Raw genomic sequence first — 12,667 nt, forward strand, 5'->3', positions numbered from 1 at the left:
CACTCTAGCTCAAGTCTAAATGTAAATGTAAATTAGCCATTTGGCAGTAGCTGGATGACAAATGTTCGATATCATTTCCAAGATTGTCCCAACTTTGTCCAGATTTGCTGAAAATGTCAGGGGACCCGTTTAACACAGGCTACAAAACTATTAACATGTACTGCATATAAATGTCCTGTAAGAGCCCCTAAATGTCAAAATCAAGTGTCTCATGGTCATTCAGCTCATAAGCTGCTTATGAGCTGAATTCTACCACTCAGCCAGTGCGCCCCTATACGAGATGGCACAGTGAGAGCTGTGCTTTTAAACCTGGAAGCCTCATTACTAGCAGCTGGTATCAGACTTTCAGCTTTTCCTTTGGTATGGTTGTTGAAGCCAGAACACAACAGGAATCAGTTTTCCTACTTTTCTTTTTTTAAGCAATAAACATGCAGAAATAAAAACAAGCCCTTGGATGCAATAATATGGCTGGGCAAATCAGGCTGCCAGAGTGTTGGCTACTCTGTTGTCATGTTGATAACATACAGTATATACTGCAAACATAAGATTAAGCCAAAACACACCTACAGAGTTTTCTCACTGAATAATACGATGTTGGATGAGTGTGACTGCAGATGTAAAAGCAAAGAAAAACCAATCACAAAATGTACATGTCAGCAGCTTTACTTGTAAAAATCCTTATAATGTCTGGAATTCCAATCTAATAACATAAATTACAACTGCTGGCTTCATTTGCTTTAATTCTTCCCTCTATATATTGGTTTGCAATTTCATGTTTTTTTTTTTGTTTTTTTTTTTTTAATTTTAACCATTATTGTCCTCAAGCAGTTCAACCCCCTCCACCTAAGGAGCTGCTGAGCTTTTATTTGGTTTTGCCTGCTTTGTTTGATGAGCACTTAAGGAGAGATGACAGCAATCTCAAAATGTGTTTCAATCGCTCATTTGTAAACAAAACATGGAAAGATAAAGTGATCCCAGATGGATTCAAGCACCAATTCTAAGTTGTAATTTTATGTTAGTAGTAAAATGAAGTGAAAACTAGTTTTATGATGCAGTGCATGTTTCCAAGTTACAGTAGAGATAAAGGCTGGTCTCTGGTGCCCACCAGTTTTATTAAACCACATTGATCTACTGGAACTTAGTTAAAAATTGTTCATGTGACCACAATCCTCTACTTATTAAACCTTGGGTAATAATGTGGACTAACATGAGATACACACAAGTTAGAGCACTTGTTATTTTTCCTTTTTTTTTAAAACAAACCTTGATATCACACTTCTCCACCACATAAAACACAGTTGCAATGTAGTGTATATAACTCGTCTGTGTGTTTTAACCTGTTTAATTTTTAATGAGATTCGACTCTTGTCCAGGAAAAAGAAAATACAAAGTAATATATAGGTTTTAATTTCCCTGAAAGAAAAAGCAGCTCAGCACTGAACTTTTGGTGATAAACACATTCAAACAGTAAACACACACAGACTTTTATAGATAGATACAGTAGATCAATTAGAACACAGAATAAGGAATAGATTTATCAGTATCATGTTGTCAAAAACAAAAGCCTCAGGCAGTGCGCAATGTAGCACCACACAGACACAAACACAGACAGACTGCGATGACTGAACCACACTCGCTTAAGAGAGTTTGCAAAGTGAACAAAAAACGCTATCACAGATGAAATATTTAAACACATATCTTTATTCTCCTCCAATAAAGTTAAAATAAAAAAAAGAGAGAAAAAAAAGAACGCCCTACTCGTAGCTCACTTGTGGACTGTTTTCATCCCCATGAAGAGACGCTTCATGTGGTCTGCCTCAGTCACTGTCCGTACAGGACGTTCCAGCCGATTTCTACAGTTTATGTGTAACTTAGCTAATTGTGTTTACCATGGTGGACACAGGAGCTTGATTTCCACAACAGAGGTGCGTGACTAAAATGAAATTTGTGTTTGAACACCCCTGAACAGCGCTACTCCGACACGGCTCTCCAAATCCTGTCTGTCTGCGCTATGGTGTGTGAGCATAAAAAAAAAAAAAAATCCCCCTGCTGAAAATCAATGACACGGTTAGTGCGTACTGAGAGAGAGAGAGAGAGAGAGAGAGAGAGAGAGAGAGAGAGAGAGAGAGAGAGAGAGAGAGAGAGAGAGGAGGCGGTGTCTGGTGACCGAGGAGGAGGAGGAGGAGGAGAAAGCTCCCGGTCCGCTCGTACTCGCTGCTCCCTTCTTTTTTTGTGCCGTCAATCCTACCAGCAGTCGGGTGCTTACCGGAGGTGCCCGGGGCCGTGGACTTACTCTCCCCCCGGGAATCAGCATATTGGACACCAACCGAACTATCCCAGGTGGGTTTAAAAAACATCATCAACAACAACAAAACACTGTACTGTTTGTGAGGAGGAGAGGAGAGGGGGGGTTGGGGATTATATGAATTGGAAATTGGAAGTGAAGTCGACTTTGGAGGTGGCAGTCAGTGGTGCTGGTGATGCTGGATGGAGAAGAAAACAGAAGAAAGACAAGACAAGACAAAGCCCTGGATGTGGAGGAGATAGTGGGGGTGGAGGGGAGGCTGCAATTGTGTTGACGCCGCTAATTGCTTTTTAAATTAGCGGATGGGAGAAGCTGGAGAGGTAATCGTTGTGTGATGCCCCCCTCCAACCCCCCCCAACCCCCCTCCATCTGCCGCGGCGACAACTCTCCAATGTTTATAATCCGATTAGAAGAAGGATCAGCAATTTGATAATCATAATAATAAAAACACGGCACTCTCCACTCAGCGTGACCACACACTGTTCTCTGTCTGTGTTCTACGTTCTGTGATGACATTCTGACCCACTATGCGTCACAGTGGGAGAGTTCTGTGTTCTGGAAAGTGTGTGTCTCACTTCGCCCCGGCGCTCCACACACACTTCGCAGCCAACCCTCCTGTCTTCCTCCACTGTGTCAGGTTCCCTCACTCTGGAAGGATGGCTTTATCCGTCTTATAGCTTCTTTGCTTTCTCCTCTTCTCCTCTTCTCTTCTCTTCTCCTCCTCTCCCCCGTCCCTCTCTTTCTCTTTATCTCCTCTCTTTGCTTTTCAGAAGATGTTCTTCTTTCTGCTACCTGTCGTGGCTCTCTTGCTGAGCTGGGAAACGGCGGTCTCCGGTAACAGTAACGACAAATGGCTGAGCACCGTGGCTCAGTACAACAAGGACAGATCCTGGAACAGATTCAGAGATGTGAGTCGCATTGAGAGACACAACATCCAGCCAAAATGGGCTTTATAATTAGCTTCATTGTGTGTGTGTGAGTGCTTATGTGTGTGAGAGAGAGAGAGTGTGTGAAGGCACTATGCCCTTGATACACCCTGTGAGTATTTGAGCACTTGCCAGCAGGCATAATCCACCTTGTAGAAACTCAGCAGGTTCAAACCCTGGTTGAAAGACAGTCAGACTCATAAACAGAGAACATTAGGTTTCTGCACATGGTGGGAGATTTATTTGACTGACTGAGTGATTTCCCAGTTGGATTGCCTGTTTCTTTTTCAAGTAGCCACACCATAACAGTAGGCTTTCATCTCTGATGTGCGAACGTCTATTTCAACCTTCACTGTTGCCTACATTTTATTTTCATTTTCATGATCTCCCTGAAATCAAACACAGTTTAAGTGCATACTGTATATACTCTAGGGGAGAATGTGCCTGTGTGTGTGTAGAAATATGTGTGCAATTCAGATCTTCATCATGGAGAATCAGTGAGGCCTGTTTCTCCTGGGATATCAGGTATATTTGTTCGTAAGTAGCCATGTTAGCTCGAAAGCTGACTGTAGGCCAGCTGATTCAATCTGACGCCAATTCAGCACAGGTGCATATTGGTGCATAAACATTTGTGCATGACTCTTGTATGAATCGCACTGATTAACTGGCAGCGATTGAGATGACTGAGATGTTTTGAAAGCTGCATCTCAAACTTGTGTGAATAGCTCCTAAGAAGCTTACTGTGCTTGGAGGACAGTGTAAAATAGGTGCTTCATGCTCTCAAGTGGTAACTGCGGTGATTCTGAAATGGGGCTGTAATTACTGTAAAATAAGCTCAGAATCAAGCAGCTGCTGTGCAGGAACATTGTTAAAAGCCACAGAGCAATATTTTTTTTGTATAGTTCCCCAGGTTTTTACGTGATACCAAATATCAGGCTGTATTGTGGGGAAATGTGCACAAAAAGCCGCACAATACACTCAGAATATCTTTAATTAGATGGCAAAGAGCAGCCATAAAAAACATGCAGTCTTGGGTTTGAATATTTCACTCAGTATAAATGTCATGTAGATTCAGTGAAGCACTGGAAAGAGTCTAAATAATGTCCTCTTAAATCTACTTAAGGAAAATGTATAGACTGATTGTATTTGCACAGAATCCGTTGTGCCAGGAGCAGAATGACACACGTTTTCTTGTGCCATGTTGTGAGTCGTGACATTGAGGCAGATTCTGTAACTTCAGTCAACTTATTTTGATCAGTCATTTCTGAAAACATCTTCCTGTCATTGTAACCTCCACATCTGTGTGAAACAAAAGCCATCTGTTGGTAAATTCAGGCGGTTAGGATACCTCTTCCTTAAATCATTTACAAACTGAGACCAAATCCACAGACACCCACAAACATTTAAACATGCCATTTGTTCTTTGAAGAATTAGGACATGCTTTTGTTCTTTATTCTCAACACCACAATGTAATGCCAGAGCCCTGGCCTCATCTGGAGAGTACTGACAATGTATAACCAACACACTAACACACTGCACTCCTGCTTAGCCAGCCATCCGCTCGTAGATTGTGACAGCAGTGTAACCACTGGCGGCGTGTTTCATTGTGATGTCTTTCACTGCCTGCTAACATGTTTCCTAGAGATTTCAGTAGACAGTGGACTAACTTGGGCCTTATTAGAGCTGGCCTTCACTATACTGTACTGGAGCCACGATGTGAGAGCTGGTATTCGTCATATCTGTATACACTCAGGCAGGGCTCTACTACCTGCAGTGTGTGTGTGTGTGTGTGTGTGTGTGTGTGTGTGTGTGTGTGTGTGTGTCTGCCCACTCTTTATTTCTCTCTGTGGTCTCCCTGTGCAGATGAAACTCATTAACAGGAAACTGTCAGTGGAGGGCGGAGGACAGGAGTGGAGCGGAGGGAGGGAGAGGAGGGGAGAGGAGGTGCAATGGATCGGTGGGGAAGGCTGTGACATTTATGTGTAATATTTCAAGCAATACTACCAACCAAATCCGGGAGCTGCTGTTCTCTTCATGTGTATGTGTGTGTGTGTGTGTATTGTTTGCCCTATCACATAGGGAAACCTGCTGGCCGTAATTTGTCTCTCGCTACATTTGCTTCCTTTGTCCCACTGTGTTTCCCTCTGCCATTCTTTCTCTTAGTCATTTCTCTTCTTCCCACTCTGTCACCAAGACCTTCTAATATTACACAGAGCGAGACCTGAGATTAGGAAAAATGTGGTTCTCGATGAATCGATTTAAAACTACAAAGAAACCATTCTAAATGATTTGATGATTGGGGAAAGTCTTTCTCGATCTTGAGATAGCTGCTGTCGTTTTGATCATGGTGCTCAAAGACCCTTTTTACACTCACAGCATTTGGCTGGCCCCGATGAAAAGCTTGTGGTGAAATCATTGGTCATCAGTGAAAAACGGTTGGTTCTTAATCATACTGTTACGACTCATCCATGATCAAGCACAGGCTAATTAAGAACCTGGGAAAATTCAGATCAAAGCTCCACAATGCGAGTGCTCCTACAGTATGACTCACATTTGCAAACCAGCCAATCACAGGTTGTCAAATAGCCAATAAGTTGATTTGATGTCATCATTTTAATCCATTATTATCCTCTACAGCCTGAACACGTGTGTGTATAACAGTGCTTCATGTCTGCCACTCAATCAGTCTCACCTCTCTCCTCTCAGCTCTCACCGATCATGAACTCCATGCTCTTTACCGTCCGTGCTTCTCTCTTCTTCCCATTTTCTTCCTCTGTCTCTGGAGCAGTGAGATGACCCTGTGCTTCCTCAACCATAGCCCCTCTCCATCTATCTCCTCCTCCCGCTCCCTCTGCCCTCACCCGTGACTCCTCCTCTCTGCTGTTCTCCTCTGCCTGCCATGTTTCACTCTGCATCCCTGTTGATGAGCCACTTGCTCCCTCCTGCATTATGCATGAGCGTCCGTTTGGTGGCAGGGGAGCTGGTGCAATAGTTTAACAGTCAGAGTTCAGGTGGCTTGTCTTGAAAGCATAAGGAAAGTGGGATTGGATTTATACATTTACCTGGTTATATTCCTAACAACTGGACCGTATGTGTTGGAAGATGAGTACAGTGCAGGCAGAGGCGGTTTTATACAAGTTCATTTCTGCTGAGCGACAATGTACAGTCAAAATTAAAGCTATCCTTTTTGGATTTGTCAGTTCGTAAACATTTTTTCTTTGATCAAAAGAGAAAAGCAGAAGGTCTTGTCTAACACCAGCCATTGTTGTCTAAATGTCTGAATTTGATTTGGTCTGAACCTTATTGTTGAAGGAGCTTTATTTAGTTTTTTCAGCGCATCGTCTTGTTTCCTTGCAGATGGTTCGGAGCTCAGCTTGTTAGAGGATATCTAAATGTTTACGACCAATTAAATTGTTTCTTAATCCTTAAATTTGCTAAACCACCTTTGTTGCTCCTTTGCCAAATCACTTTTTGTTGTTATTTATACCAGCGCTATTTCAATTTTCCTTAGGGTACAATCACCACTTTAATTTTCATGAGCTTTTATGCAAATAAAGCATAGCTGCAGTGAACACACACACACACACACATACACATTTGTATGCAGCAGCTGAGTTGGACTGTGTTTCTGTTTCAGGCAGGTCAACTTTGTTGTAAGTCTGCAGCTGCCTTGTGTTGCTGGCTACATCAAAGTATTCTGGTCAGGACAGGAGTGAGTATGTGGAGCCGAGCTGGAACAGCGGTAGAACTAGTTTCAGCAGTAACAACAGAACATCTTAATAAGCAATCCAAATCAGGTAATGACAGCGCTCAGGGTTGGATCCATGGAGGAACTTGAGTTCGGCTCGCGCAGAAATGCAGTCAGTGTATAGGCCTATTTAAAAAGTTGAGTGAATCCGAGGACACAGAAGTGTTCTTAATAAACAGTTTTAGTGGATAATTATGGTCCTTCACTGTTTGTAAATTATGCGTCTAATTACTTCACCTTGTCGAAACCGCTCACCTCAATTTTACGTGCCCTCTGCTGCCAACTGAGGAGCTACTGTATGATAATCATTTGGATTATTATTGGAACTATTTTTACACTGCAGGGATAATACAATAATGTATTGCTTTGGATAACAACAGTTTGAAAAGCTGTGTATAATTACTTTTTATACAGTAGTGATAGGAGCTAGGCTACTATGGTGTGTGGATTGCTGAGCAGGCTGGTTCTGGCCAGTTCTGCTTTTCTGGCCTGAGGGAGCCTATTATTGGTGGATTTATGTTGTGCCATGGAAATTACTGGGCAGTTTGTATTGAGGTAAATGTACAGTAAGCATTAGTGTCAAAGAAGCACTGTATAACAGGAGTAGAAGTTTGATTACTGTTAAATGTGTTTGTAGAGAAGTGAGAGGGAAACAGATCTCTTCAATGTGTGTATGCTGTTTTGAAAACTATCATGCACTGAAAGTTGCCATCTCAAGCCTGGTCACATGAGGTCTTGTTCACTTAATCTTAAATCAGATATTTACTGATCTGCAACCTAATTTTGTCAGATTTCTTAGTGGAATTTTATGAAAACAAAATTAAGCTTTCTGTTTGTTTCTGTTTTAACACTTGAGAGCTTTTGCATCTTTTGTTAAATATCACAGGCCCTTGTCTCCTCTCCTCTCCTCTCCTCTCCTCTCCTCACCTCTCTATGTCTTGTCAGATTCTTTGTCTGCAAAAAGCAACAAAAAACCTGTCATCGGCATTCAGGCAGCCCCACTTTTATCCTCAAGAGGTTGAAAAGTTGTTTCCACTCTTCTGAGCCTGTTGTTTGTTTCTCCTAAAAGAGGCTTTTCTTGTCCCAATCCTCCTTCCCCTACTTTTCCTCTTTTCTTTTCAAAATCCTGTCTTCCGCCCTGTTTGCATGCTGTCATATGCAGAAATGCACACAATGTTATTTGAGTGGGCCACTGCATGTCTGCTGCATATTGCCTCATATACAGTATTGTTCACACTATTCATACCCTACCTGGTGTTGAAAATCTTAGTGAGTTGTAAGTTGCTCTGTGTTTGAGTGTGTGTGTGTGTGTGTGTGTGTGCTTACAATGTAACAGTGTGTGTTGGAGCGTGCAGCCTGTCTCAGCTCTGTCTCATGGTGAGAATTAAATGTTGTCATCTTTTATCAGCAGTATTCTCTTTTCCCGACATGACGGTTTCTCTGGGGCTGCCAGTCACAGACCCCCGCTGTCTCTCTTTATGAAAACAAGAGGACTACTGTATGTGTGCGTGCATGCGTGTGTGTACAGGTGTGGATGTGCAAGAAGAATTTTTGAGATGAGTTGTGTCTCAGCTCTGGAATCGTCTGCAGTGTTGCTATTATTTTCAGTTTAAACCTGGCTGCTCTGGTAGGTTGTATTACATGTTTTTCCCCTTTGCATTTATGAAGGAAGGAGTTCTGCTGACCATGCATGTTCTTTTCCAGCTCCGCTCCACCTCCCAGCAAACAGATTCACACCTGGGAGCTTCCCACTGCATCTAAATTAACTGGTGGTCTTCTGTTATATCTATGTCTGTGCTGCTCTGTGTGTATGTGTATGTGTATGTGTGTGTATGTGTGTGTGTGTGTGCAGTGATTGGTTGGTTGTACAGCCGAGGGGGAAGGGTTGGGTGTGGTTTAGAGAAGCAGCTTAGACAAGACAAACCCTGGAGTCACCTTCACCTTCGCTCATAGACACACATGCGCATACACACACCCACTGAGTGAATATTCCCCAGATGACTCACAGTATTTCCATCAATTAAGTGGAGACTTGGATGAACAGCTGCCAGTCTTTCTTATCACTCTCCTGCTCTGTCCTCCATTTCTCTTTCTCCACTCAAGCTCCCTCTATACCATCTCTTTAGACCCTTTATCATCTCCTCTGTCTCCTGGCTCTTCTGTCTCTCGTTTTATACTCGACTTATTCCCGATGAAACGGTGCCCTTCAAAATAAACCTTCTCCTGCACGCTTTTCTGCTCCTTTCATCCCTTCCCTGCTTTGCATGCTCTCCTTCTCTATGCATATTTCTCACTGAGCTATTGATTTCAAATAGAAAATGCTGATTCCAATCTCTGCACTGAAGGATTGTGATTTTGTGTGTGCGTATGTGTGTGTGTCTCTGTGCGCGTGTGTGGAGAGGGACAAATGCTTTTTTCTGTGTGAGGTAATACCTCTTTAAACTGACTGGTGGAAAATGTTCATGTCTCTCATACCACGGTCTCTGTACACACACACACACGCACACATAGCTTTCCATCCACCCTGAGGCTCTTGGGGGAGATTGATCAGTAAATTTACAAGGCTTGGTAAACCTGATTGGAGCCTTGCTATAATCAATGAGAGTGTGAAAAGGCAGAAAGGACACACGCAAACACAGATGCAAGCACACGCACACAAAGACGCTGGAGGACAATTTGGTTGCAGGGTAGACAAAGGTCACTGTCCCTTATGACCAGGATAAATAGGTTATGAGGTGTGTGTGCGTTGAAGGATAAAACGGAAAAAGACAAAGCATCTAAAGGACAAACAGCTAAAAGATTGCCAGTGTAATTCTGGCTGACGATAAGAAACAGGAAATGGGAAAAAAAAAAGACGAAAGAAGGAGCTTTAATGTGAAGCCTATCAAGACTGTGGGCAAAACAGATGGACAGACAGAGAAATGTGGAATCCATCATCAATACGACGTGTGTGTGTGTGTGTTTTGTGTGTGGGTGTGGATGTGTGTTTCAGTCAATGTTTTCATGGCAGGCCCTCCACATTGCCTCCTCTCTCTGTGGGGATTGTCTTTCTGTTAGTCTATTTGGTGCTGATATGAAGCTCTCCTGCTAAGCTGTTGAGTCTTTTGAAGAGATGCTGTCTGATTGTCTGCTTTTGTTTAAAGATTTGCCAGGACAGAGAAACCTTCCACGGCCCTGAGAGCTCATTGCAGTGCAGCTAAAAAAAAAGAAAGAAAAATGCATTCAAGTGGGCGAAACGCAAGCAAATGGAGCAAATGGAACATCTTAATTTAAAAAAAAAACACACACACAACTAAATAGTTACTGAAACACTGCAGGGCTATCGGCATGTGGGACGAAAAGCGACTCATTAAGTGATAAAAGAAAATGGGGTGAAAGATATTTTGGCCGATTTTCCACAGATAGATTTTCGACTTCACTAACTTCATAAAAAACCATGGCAACAACACACATGTTCTAGCAGTGTTCATTATTTGTATGTCCTCTGGAAATGTTTCAGTTCTAGTCTGCTATGTGCCGCATTCCAGCATTGGGTTGTCATTTCTGTATGTCGTTGTGCTTTCACAATTTGCTGCATACTTTGTTCCTAAATTCAGATAAATGAGGAGTTTGCTTGTGTTTTGTCTCTTTATTTTCTTCTGCTGCAGTATGTTGACTCTTGGGGCTCCTGAAATACCTTATCACTATTTCTGTTTTTAGATTTGCTCTTAATGTGAGCTATAGTCTATAAGTCAGATACATTTTTTAAACAAGTACCATTATTAATACCTGACAAACTCTGGTCTCTAGAAAAGAGGAATTGGATCACTTACTGCACAAGTGTGCTTTGCCCTTACTGACCCACAGTCCCTGGGGTGATTATATACAGTATATATACCATGATATTGTAGACATTAGTGTGTTTTTGTCTACCAGTTGGGCTTTGCCAGGCTATTTGTCCTGATAATCTCTCTGGATGTGTTTTATCATGTGGAACATGTTGCAGATCAATGAATGGAAATGGCTCACAGCAGTATTGGACTACTAGTCATGCTAGTTCCATGAATCTACTGTACTGCTGATGGTATCGTGGTGATATGGATAGATGCTTTGAATCTGTTAGTTATTGAATGAATTTAGAGTTATGAACCTTTGTTCTGGCATTTGTGGCCCCAGACAGAGGATGAATCCCACTTCAGCCTTTTTCATTTTGGGGTTTTGGTTTGGACTTTTATTCCTCCAAGCAAGTGAAAAGGTAAATTGTCAAGGTCACAATGACTTCACAAAACACCTTTTGGTCAAACCTCATAAATTCATGCTTATTATGACACAATTTAACACACATTACTAGGGTTAAATGTGCTATGTAGCAAATGTTAGCATTTTGATATGTCTGTGTGACTGAGTTTTATATATCACTAACCCTTACCTAGTAGGCTACTTTATTCATCTGTACCAACAGGGAAACCCAACACATTGTTTTTTCACCATATAAGTATAACGGGGTCACAACTAATTTTTTTCCCCCCAAGAAACTGATTAGTCATTGAGTCTATAAAATGCCAATGACTGAATGAATGTCATGAAAGAATTTGAGGTGCTGTGTACAGATTCTTGTTAAGTCCGAGACCGATTACAAGTCACATGCGCCAATATTCAGTTTTTATAATGATGATAAATAGAGAAACCTCAAATATCTTCACATTTTAAGTGTAGAACCAGTGGAAGTTCACATCTGTTGATCGTCTAATTGATTTATTGGCTAATCATTTCAACATTAACACAAATTCATTCCAAATTTAATTTCTAGTATTAATATGCCATTACCCTGCATGTGGTTCTGATCCATATGGCCTCAAGCTGTCCTCCCTGTATTTCCACCATATTCCATCTTCATGGATGTCTGCCAGCGTTGTTAGAAAATCTACTTTAGACTAATGACAGGCAGCCAGCTTTCTGTCAACATATGTCTATAATCATGTAGTAGTTCCATCGTTTGTAGCAGCTGGGTTTGATTGAAAAGGAAGGATATCAGTGTGTGTGTGTGTGTGTGTGTGTGTCGGTCAAAATGTCAGTATGAGCAAAACTGTATAGTTTCATGCATAAAACATGCATTGTTTTGATCATCATTTCTGAATGTCAGTAAAAAAGAAAAAAAAAAAATATAGATGCATATATGTCAAAGCAGTTTTGTATGTGTTTGTGTGGGTGTTTCTGTTATAATTGCTATTAATGAAGCTGTCACCCCCACTGTGTGCAAGTTCTAGTATGTGTGATCAAATTTCCTTCCTCGAGGTTTGGCTCCCTCTACATCACTTTGTATGCCAGTGTTTGATTTGTCTTTGAGTAAGCTCTTTTATAGGTTGAGTGTATGAGCGGAGATGAACCATAGCAGCCTTATTTGGCCGCTTGTTACTCTGCCAAATAGGGAGTCCCTCTTGGGACATTCAAAGTATTGTGTTGGGAAATTGGGACTGTGAGGTCTTTGGTTCATGCCTGATGTTCATACTGTTGATGAACCTGGAATATAATGTTATTGACATCATATATGAGAAAGTACATACTGTATTACACCGATGAATACAATGTCAGAATTGAGGGATTTGGGAATCAAGACATGATATGACATGATTTTGAAGTCAGAAGAGAGACATGCAAAATAATCTTCTTGATCAGTCTGGATTGTATTAATTTAGTTTGGTGTCATT

At 41.6% G+C, this 12,667-nt stretch overlaps 1 protein-coding gene across 4 annotated transcripts in view; it reads left to right on the forward strand.

Annotated features, from left to right (window-relative positions):
* Positions 1 to 2,132: 2,132 nt before the first annotated feature.
* The window catches only part of spock1 (SPARC (osteonectin), cwcv and kazal like domains proteoglycan 1), an 89,886-nt gene continuing 79,351 nt past the window's right edge, over positions 2,133 to 12,667 (forward strand). For 3 of the 4 annotated variants that reach the window (XM_085789888.1, XM_085789890.1, XM_085789891.1), the window contains exons 1-2: positions 2,133 to 2,340; positions 3,076 to 3,213. In XM_085789888.1, coding sequence (XP_085646014.1) covers positions 3,079 to 3,213 — 135 coding nt within the window. In that variant the 5' untranslated portion in view covers positions 2,133 to 2,340; positions 3,076 to 3,078. The remainder of the gene's footprint in view (positions 2,341 to 3,075; positions 3,214 to 12,667) is intronic. The other variant, XM_085789889.1, reaches the window with a different exon arrangement.

Source organism: Trachurus japonicus, chromosome 10 (genome assembly GCF_045865225.1).
Source record: "Trachurus japonicus isolate A0001 chromosome 10, Traja_1.0".
NCBI classification, from domain to species: Eukaryota; Metazoa; Chordata; class Actinopteri; order Carangiformes; family Carangidae; genus Trachurus; species Trachurus japonicus.